General features: G+C 43.6%; 1 protein-coding gene across 2 annotated transcripts; it reads left to right on the top strand.

Annotated features, from left to right (window-relative positions):
- The first annotated feature begins 1,019 nt into the window (after positions 1–1,019).
- On the top strand, positions 1,020–7,929 carry fan1 (FANCD2 and FANCI associated nuclease 1). Of its 2 annotated transcripts, none has more exons than XR_009788707.1 (13): positions 1,020–2,397; positions 2,468–2,608; positions 3,759–3,963; positions 4,042–4,275; positions 4,347–4,478; positions 5,207–5,315; positions 5,409–5,528; positions 5,635–5,799; positions 5,884–6,040; positions 6,175–6,278; positions 6,356–6,550; positions 6,654–6,799; positions 6,890–7,025. XR_009788707.1 is itself a non-coding variant. In XM_061774738.1 (13 exons), the coding sequence occupies exons 1-13, from the start codon at positions 1,323–1,325 to the stop codon at positions 7,025–7,027; spliced, it is 2,904 nt and encodes a 967-aa protein (XP_061630722.1). In that variant the 5' UTR covers positions 1,024–1,322; the 3' UTR covers positions 7,028–7,929. The 2 variants fall into 2 exon arrangements, 1 of the variants encoding a protein (XP_061630722.1); XM_061774738.1 differs by having other exon boundaries at positions 1,024–2,397; positions 6,671–6,799; positions 6,890–7,929.
- The last annotated feature ends 679 nt before the right edge of the window (positions 7,930–8,608 follow it).

Here is an 8,608-nt window from a genome sequence, read left to right as displayed (position 1 = left end):
CATTAATTCTAAGCGGTATGTGTGGAGAACACCTGCCCAATACAGTCCCAACGGTGAAGCATGGTGGTGGCAGCATCATGCTGTGGGTGTGCTTTTCAGCTGCAGGGACAGGGAGACTGGTTGCAATCGAAGAAAAGTTGAATGCGGCCAAGTACAGGGATATCCTGGATGAAAACCTTCTCCAGAGTGCTCAGAACCTCAGACTGGGCCGAAGGTTCACCTTAGAAAAAGAAAATGACCCTAAGGACACAGCTAAAATAACGAAGGATGGCCTTCAGAACAAGTCCGTGACTGTTTTTGAATGGCCCAGCCAGAGCCCTGACTTAAACCCAATTGAGCATCTCTGGATAGACCCGAAAAGTGAAAATTGGGGTGACTTGACGCGATGCATGACTAGCTGCTCGAAGCACTTCATCAGGATGGAAGCGAGCGCTACCGGACGGTAGTCATCGAGGCAAGAGGGAGACGACTTCTTCAGGACCGGGTTTGTGGTGGTTTTGAAGCACGTAGGGACAACGGCCTGACTCAAGGATGTGTTGAAGATTTCCGTGAAGACATCTGAGAGTTGAGCTGCACAGTCCCTCAGAACATGACCAGGTTTGTTATCTGGGGCCGGGGCTTTATGTGCGTTGATCCCTAATGAGATAGGCCTACTATCTCCTAATAATAAGATACTAGGTAATAATTATGAGATACTAAGGCATTATTACGCGGTTCTATCTCATAATAATGGTACAAAGCTTGGGGTATTTGTAGTTGTTGAGCTCCATGGGAATCTAAAAGTGAGCTTCCATGACAAAGTGTGATAAAACAACTGTGATTGTCCTGTTTTCTGCCAGCAAACGAAATGGGCTTTAAAAATGGGAAACGTTTTATTTATTTATTTATTTTACTTTTCCTAGGGTATTTTATTTATTTATTTTACTTGCTGGCTTTCATATAAAACAGCTGAAATATTTCGATTCATATTGTGGACGGGAGAAGGGTAAGCATATCGCTGCATTTGGGGTCGATTGCTATGGTCTGAAATAGTTTCTTTGCTCTGCTTGTATAGTCTGACAAGCGGGTTTGTTATGTAGCACTGGTGCTACAATGAGAGTACCTGTTTTGGCTCCTAAACCTAGCTTTTGTATGATATTATTTTGATTTGCAGACATTGTCTTAATGTTCTCTGCGCGCGTTTACTAATTTCAGATCCTTTTTTTTCCCGAGCTAAATTACCATCTACGCTAGCTTGAAATGGGCGAGTTAGCAGTAGGTCCGTCAATTGAAGTTGTCGGGAGATTGACTTGAAGCATTATTTTACACTTTTGTCGTTGAGCATGGCCGACAAAGGAGACAAACGCAAACCCAGGTGGAGTTTGTCCTCCAAGAACAAGAAGAAAGCAAGCGCTCTCGCTGTCAACACAACTCCCATCACGTCGTTCTTCAGCAACCCGCAGCCTCCCGAACTGTGCTGCCCTCTTTGTGGTCAGATGGTTCTCAGATTTGGCATCAACGAGCACATTGATTTTCAGTGCAAGAACTTTGAGAGAGCAGACAGTGATGCCTCGTCAGCAAGTAAGACTGCCGTGTCACCCAGCAGGAATTCCCCCAGGTCCTCCCAGCTAGATCCAGAGCAGGAGGACGAAACCAAGACAAGTCCTTATTTCAAGAGGAGAACCTCTCCGAATGTGTCTCGGGAAATAAGCAGCAAGATTGTAGTCAGAACGCTCAACCTAGGAAGTCTCTCCACTAAGTTATCTAGAACATGCCAAAAGACAAATGATAGCACTCACTCAAATGTTAAAGATGCATGTTCTGAGTTTAAAGATTCTTTGGATGATGTTAGCAACTCACAGAAAGAAAATATTGGCAGCCAGGCTTCAGGAAGCAACGGACACTCAATAAGAGCAATCGAGTTGACAACAACCGATGTCGGGACGAGTATAACAGCGGCAAGTTTGGAAAAAGACCCCAAATCAGAGATGTGGCCAAAAGCGTTCCTCTCCTCTTCCTCCAAACACGTTAAGCGAAAGAAGGAGACGCCTGACACTGGTAAGGTGTCTAGTTTACTAAAGAAACCAAAACACGAGGGAACCAGCTCGACGGAAACATTTTCCGGTCAAAAGGCAGAAGATGGTGGAAGACCTAAGACCGAAGTGCCCTCTCCCGCTGATTGTGAGCCCCTTTCAAGCTCGGACAAGTCCTCCATTACTAGCAGTGATTTACAGGCGGTGCGTGTGGCTGCGAAAAGCATCAGGGAGCAGACAGGCGACACATCACCCCCACAAAGACTTCCCTATTACTTACGCAATTTCCAGACTGTCCTACAGGCCGTGCTGGAGAACGAGGATGACAGAGCCCTGTTCAACCAGGATGACATGATGCTGGTGCAAACCTTTGAGAAGCTATCAGGTATGTGGGCATATAACTGATCCTTTGTAACACCTTGTTTCTAACATTTATTTGTCCGTGTCTTTTAAAGTCATGGGACAGAAGTTGTATGTGAGACTGTTTCAGCGGAAACTGAAGTGGCTTCAAGCCGATAAACTGGATTATGAAGAAATATGCAGTGATTTGGGGCCTGTTACTCAGGAGCTGGTGCAAGGTGGTCTTCTGGAGACGGGTAACTGATATTACTGGTCATGATATGATTAGGATTATCTTTCGTAGCTGCTCCTGAAATGCACTAGGAATTTTCAGATAGACACTATGTTTTGAGAACGTATACATCCATGAATCAAAGGATTAATCAGTCAGGAATCTAGCTTGTTTCCCTTGGATTCTAACACTTAATTTTACAAAGACATTTTGTACAATTATATGCTTTAACTTTGTGGGAACACTAGGGCTGCAATGATTATTGGAATAACTTCAATAATTAGATTACAAAAAAGTCAAAGCAAAATCTCAGCCTGGAAGTATCACAGGAAATCGTTTTTCAAGAAGTAGTAAGTGAGAGCCAGGAGGAAAGAGTACGGAAAAGTCACATAAAAGAAGATTAAAAGCAATCTATCTAGCATTGTCAACGTAGAACTGACTTAAACAACTGCAGATAAACGGTCAAGTACAAATCGTTCGCTAATTTAATATTAGGATATTTTAATATATATATCTATTTAATATTGGGATCTGTAGGATGTTTTGTTGGTTCTCATCACACGAAAAGTCTGTTCACACACACGTAGAGCCAAAAGCCACCAGCATCCTCTGTGCCATCTTCTGGATTTTTGGAAATTTGTCTGCGCTTAATGAAGCATAAAACTCATCCAGTTTGAGAGTTGAACTTCTCTTTAAAGACAGTATCACATTGGAGATCAATCAGTTCCATCTGCAGCTCCCATGGCGCTGTTTCAGGGTCTTGTGTGACTGAATCTTGGATGGCAGTTTGTCAGATAAATGTGTTTTGCTGAGCCGGCAAGCTTGATTTTAACTGCTGAGCCGTAGCCATCAGTTCCTGCGTTGATTGGCTGTTAGCATAACCAGCATGCTTGGTAGGAAAGTGACAGCTGATGTTATATTCCTCTAAAACCGCAATGGTTTCTTAACAAATTAGACATACAGTCTTTCACCGGACTCCAGTGAAAAAGTATTTACTAGTCCATTCTATGTTAAACACTCGGCACTCATTGTCGACTTTTCTTTTCTTTGGCCCACTCATGGTTAAAGAGAGGTTCAGAGCAGTGGCAGACTAAAAACAGAACAGCAAAAGTCAAGTCAATGTGTCGCTGTACCTACTGCGCTACCTTGCCATTGAAATGTTTCTTTTCTTTAAGAGAATGACCTATGCGATGTAGAAGAAGTTCTAGAGCTCTTGCCGGCTCCTGAGCTCAAAGCACTGGCAAAGACTTTTCATCTGGGAAAAGTCTGCGGAACTCAAAAACAGCAGCTAGTAGATGGGCTTCTCCGGCTGAGCAAGCAGAAGTCACTCTTCTCGCTGAGCCAGCCTCAAAACAACATCAGGGCTGTCATCTTGAAAAGGTGAGATAACCCAATGCAGTCCGCCATTTATAATTGTATTGAAATAACGGTATGATCACTTTGTTTCTCCCCTTAAAGAGCAAAGCAGCTTGCAGGTTCCTGTGTGCGTCTGCACCGCGGTCCTCGGGCTGTCTTCTCTCGCATCCTTCTGCTCTTCTCCCTGACTGACACTATGGATGAGGAGGAGATAGCAGCAGGTGGACAAAGCCAGCTTTATACCATCCTGCTAGTCAACTCAGGGCGTCTGGCCTTCCCAAATTATGTTGTGCAGCGCACGGCAAAGGTGTTCAGGGACAGAGACGACCTCATCAGGTGAACCTATTGTGTGTTTTCAGGTAGTTTGAGTGTTATTATTTCTCATTTCTCTGTGGGAATCATTTCAGATATGAAGCATCCATGCGAGCCTTGCAGGAGGTGATCTTGGCTATGCAGGCAGGTCACTGGGAAGAGGCTATGGACCTTTATACTACAGCCAAGAATGAGTGGCAGGACCTGAAGACGAGTTATGATCTCAGGTTAGAACAGCATTTTTAAAATCGTCTACAAAAAAACTGTTGAATGGGGGGCGCGGGGGGGATACTGTTGTTGTTGTTGGCTAATTTGATAAACTTGTTTGAATGCCATGTGCTCACTAACCACTTTACACCAGAGATCACCAACCTTTTCCCCCCAAAAAAACCCAACCACCTTAGAGCTACTTCCTGATTACTGATTAATGCAAACGTTACACATTGCGGAGGAAACTCATTTTGGCCGCTTGTATCCGGGATCTTTCGACCCACAGCTCGTGACCGTAGGTGAGGGTAGGAACGTAGATCGACTGGAAAATTGAGAGCTTCGCCTTTCGGCCGCACTGCATATGCTGCACCGATCCGCCTGTCGATCTCCCGTTCCATTCTTCCCTCACTTGTGAACAAGACCCAAGGATAGTTGAACTCCTCTACTTGGGGCAGGATCTCATCCCTGACCCGGAGAGGGCACTCCACCCTTGTCCAGTACACAAGACAAAACTGTACTGCTATATTTGATATTTTACCCTTCTCATAGCTTAATTAGTTACCAAAATATGGCAAACACTTGTCAGTATAAGAACAGTAGAATAGTAGTGTTTTTGATAGTGCTCTTGTATCGGTTTTAATCAAGTTTGCGCAAGCGTACTCAGTTAAGTGTCTAGTGTTTGTAGTGGTGTTTGACACAGACCTATTGTCGATCTATTTATTTACCATATTGCTGTGTTTGCTAGTCACCAAAAGGAGCTCCCAGTATTCCTGCGCAGCTTCACCACAGGATGGGCTTACACTCGTATATTATCAAGAGGCGTGGAGATCTTACAGAGGCTGCATCGATATGAGGTTTGCTCATCTAGTATTTTTTTTTTAACTTAACTGTAATCTAATGTGGAGGGCAAATGTTTTTTTTTTGTTTTGTTTCGTATACCACCCTAGGAGGCTGTCGATGAGTTGCGGTCCTTGCTGCTGCAGGATGTTTACTGCCCTGACAGTAGAGGGCGCTGGTGGGACAGACTGGCACTGAACCTTCAACAGCACCTCAAAAAACCTGAACACGTTAGTGCCTGTACTCCTTGCTTCATTTAAAAAAAATAAAAAAAAAATAAAAACTTGTTCATTGTCACAGTGCTCTGTCTGAGTTGTCACCGCTGATGCCCCGCAGGCCATCTGTGCTATCAGAGATGGGTTGTCTGACCCGCTAGTGCGAACGGGACATAAGCTATCCCTCTACCAGAGAGCCTTTAGGATGAGAGAGTCTGCCAGCTTCAAGAAATACCGTCTGCAGCTCAGAGATCTGCCCACTGTCGATGTCCAGGATGTCAGACATGTCGGTATTATGTCAATATATAGCTGAATGTAAATTGTAGGACTTGCCGTTAACACGTTTGGAACTTTGGACCTTTGTCTGCAGGTGACCATCCGAGGACAGCTTTTTCCCCATGAAGGGGGGATGGGGAAATCACGTTTTTTAGTACCGTCAAATGGGGAAGATTGTACTGACGGAACTGTAATATGCTCTGTGGAAGACCTGTCTTTATTTCATTACCGCCAGCAAGGCTTTGACCAAGGTAAGCACTACACAGGATTTGGCCTCAGAACGGAGACACTGAGGTAACCTTTACCATCTTTAGACCCTTAGAAACGATATTAATAAGTTAAAGCAAGGCCTTTATAAAGTTCTGTCTTGCTTTTAATCGAACAGGAATCCATGGAGAGGGCTCAACATTTTCAACACTATTTGCCCTTCTGTTGTGGGACATAATTTTTATGGACGGTATACCAGATGTTTTCCGAAATCTGTACCAGGTATAATATGCCCTACAAACTATACCTTTTGGAGAATACCTAGGCATGTCTACATGTCTTCTACCTTTCTGTCACAGGCATGTCCACTGGACTTTTACACTGACTGTTTCTATGAGAACCGAAGAGAGGCAGTGGATTCCCGTGTACAGTTACTTAGTGAAGCTTCTGTAGAAACCTTGCACGCTATGTTGGAGGATGTCTGGACTTCCCAAGAGGGTAAAGTTTGTTCATGTGCCAACTGGGAGCGATTCTCTTCGCTTAGGCAAGCCCAGGTACTTTATTTTCAAATGTCCTGAAGTCATGCATTGCAAATAATCTCTACTTTTGCTATAACAAAAGACTATTGTGTGTTATGTCGTTATAATTGAATCCAAGGTGGTGTTTATTTGCAGTCTATTGTGTCATGCATGGGTGGAGCCTTCTTAGCAGGAGTAATAGCACGGATGGCGAAAGACTTCAGGCACTGTCGTGGAGGTTTGCCTGACCTCGTTGTGTGGAACACATTCAATTATACCTACAAGGTGAGATCCACCACACCCTGTTCCTTTAAAACACAGTAAACACACTGTGATTCCTGATTGCATTAAGTCTGGTAACATTTACCATTTTAGCTGGTGGAGGTGAAGGGGCCGAATGACCGTCTGTCCCAGAAGCAACAGATCTGGTTGGATGAGCTGCAAAAACTGGGTGCTGATGTGGAGGTGTGTCATGTGGTGGCCACTGGAGCCAAAGGATCTTGTGTGGAATAAAAAAGGGGGGGGGGGGGGGGGGTAAAGGAGACCAAAGTGATAAAAATGGCTTTTTCAATTCTGTTGATCTAGACTGTGCTGTTTATCTCAGCTGCAGGGAATGAATTGCAGAGTGAAAGTGGAGTATAATACGCTACATCGTGCCATTGTTTATCGAGGAAACTATCACAAAAAAGCTTTCGGCTCAAAATAATCACATCTCACACAAAGCTGATAGTGTTTTTCTTTTCTCTGACATTGTGGCCTAGATATTTTATCTTAAAACAAATGACACCAATGACTTGACGATGACTTTATTATATACATTTTAGCACGTCATACTTCTCTCAATAAAAAAATATATTAATACAACGAAGTCTGTCAGAGAAGTTCCAGGACTGCCACAAAAGATCTATTTCCAATCCAAACTGCACGTTTTCCTCTTCGAAGTCATCCCCCTGGAGTGATACGTGCTTTCTCTGCCACGCCTTCATGCCCTCTTGGAAGAATTATTCAGGATCCTCCGCAGTTCTGTCGTCAGGGCAATGTTGTCATGCAGAGCTTTTGAAAGAGGAAAACATCACACAGAGCCAGGTTGTGTGAGTACGGCGATTGCTCCAGCACAGCCACGTTTTTTTCTCAGCAAGGAACTGTCGTGTGGAACTGTTGCGAACAGGAACATTGTCCTGCCATAATTGTCCTCTTCTCACTTACTGATGGAAGCAAACGCTGCAGGATTTATGTAGATGTGCTGGTTGATTGTCTGGCCCATGTCTGTTATACTGCCCCCAGGTGGCCAAAGTGCACACACCAGAATGACTAGCATAATGTACATTGAATTGAATGATAACGAGTGACAAAAACGGTTTAAATCTATGCATGTAATTCCAGTGTGTTTTAATAAAGTATGATATCATAAAGTGCTAATTTTCTCATTCAAAATACTATTTTTTTTTTCCTTTGGGAAGTTGGAAAGGATTACTGGCAGTTCCAATCATTTCAATGGGGAAAGGTGATTTGAGATACAAGTGTTTTGAGTTATGAGCATGGTCAAGGAATGAATTAAAGTCGTATATCAAGGCACCACCGTACAAAGACAGAAGTCACAACTCAGCAGTAATGTTGGTCGTTCTTCACAGAGAATAAAGAATATATGACAATACTGTTATATTGACTGTCTGCATTGGTTGCTGCATTATTTGTGTTTAAATATACATTGCTTAAAGGGTCATAACAGCGCCACATAGAGGCAAATTGTTAGCCCGTACCTATGGGATTTTGCATTATATGTTAGCATTAAACGAGCGGACTAAAGGCGTCCATCCACACATTCCTGAGTTCCAGACGTTTTTCTGCCGAGAGGCCTGAAATCAGGTCATTCGAATTTATCACGATTATCTACGTCACAAGCAAAGATCTCCACATACCTCTTTGCTCCTCAGCCAGCGCTGTTAACATAAACACGTGTTCTCTCGCAAGTGGGTCTTCTAGATGGAGGCAACCAATCAGAGAAAAGGGGGCGGTCTTAGCCAAATATGGACAAAGTGGATAAAAAACTGGGTCAAACAGAAATGGAGTCACATGGGCCTTTTCTGGAAATTT

The sequence above is a fragment of the Phyllopteryx taeniolatus genome, chromosome 5, assembly GCF_024500385.1.
Source record: "Phyllopteryx taeniolatus isolate TA_2022b chromosome 5, UOR_Ptae_1.2, whole genome shotgun sequence".
NCBI lineage: Eukaryota > Metazoa > Chordata > Actinopteri > Syngnathiformes > Syngnathidae > Phyllopteryx > Phyllopteryx taeniolatus.
Note: the sequence above shows the minus strand (reverse complement) of the source record. Positions and strands in the feature narration are given on the sequence as shown.

Bases quoted from the DNA above. Each gene is read 5' to 3' on its own strand.
- fan1 (XM_061774738.1), top strand. From the start codon at position 1,323: ATGGCCGACAAAGGAGACAAACGCAAACCCAGGTGGAGTTTGTCCTCC. The intron at 2,609-3,758 runs GTAACTGATATT...CTTTTCTTTAAG, and splicing joins AGGTGGTCTTCTGGAGACGG to AGAATGACCTATGCGATGTA. The intron at 3,964-4,041 runs GTGAGATAACCC...CTCCCCTTAAAG, and splicing joins AGGGCTGTCATCTTGAAAAG to AGCAAAGCAGCTTGCAGGTT.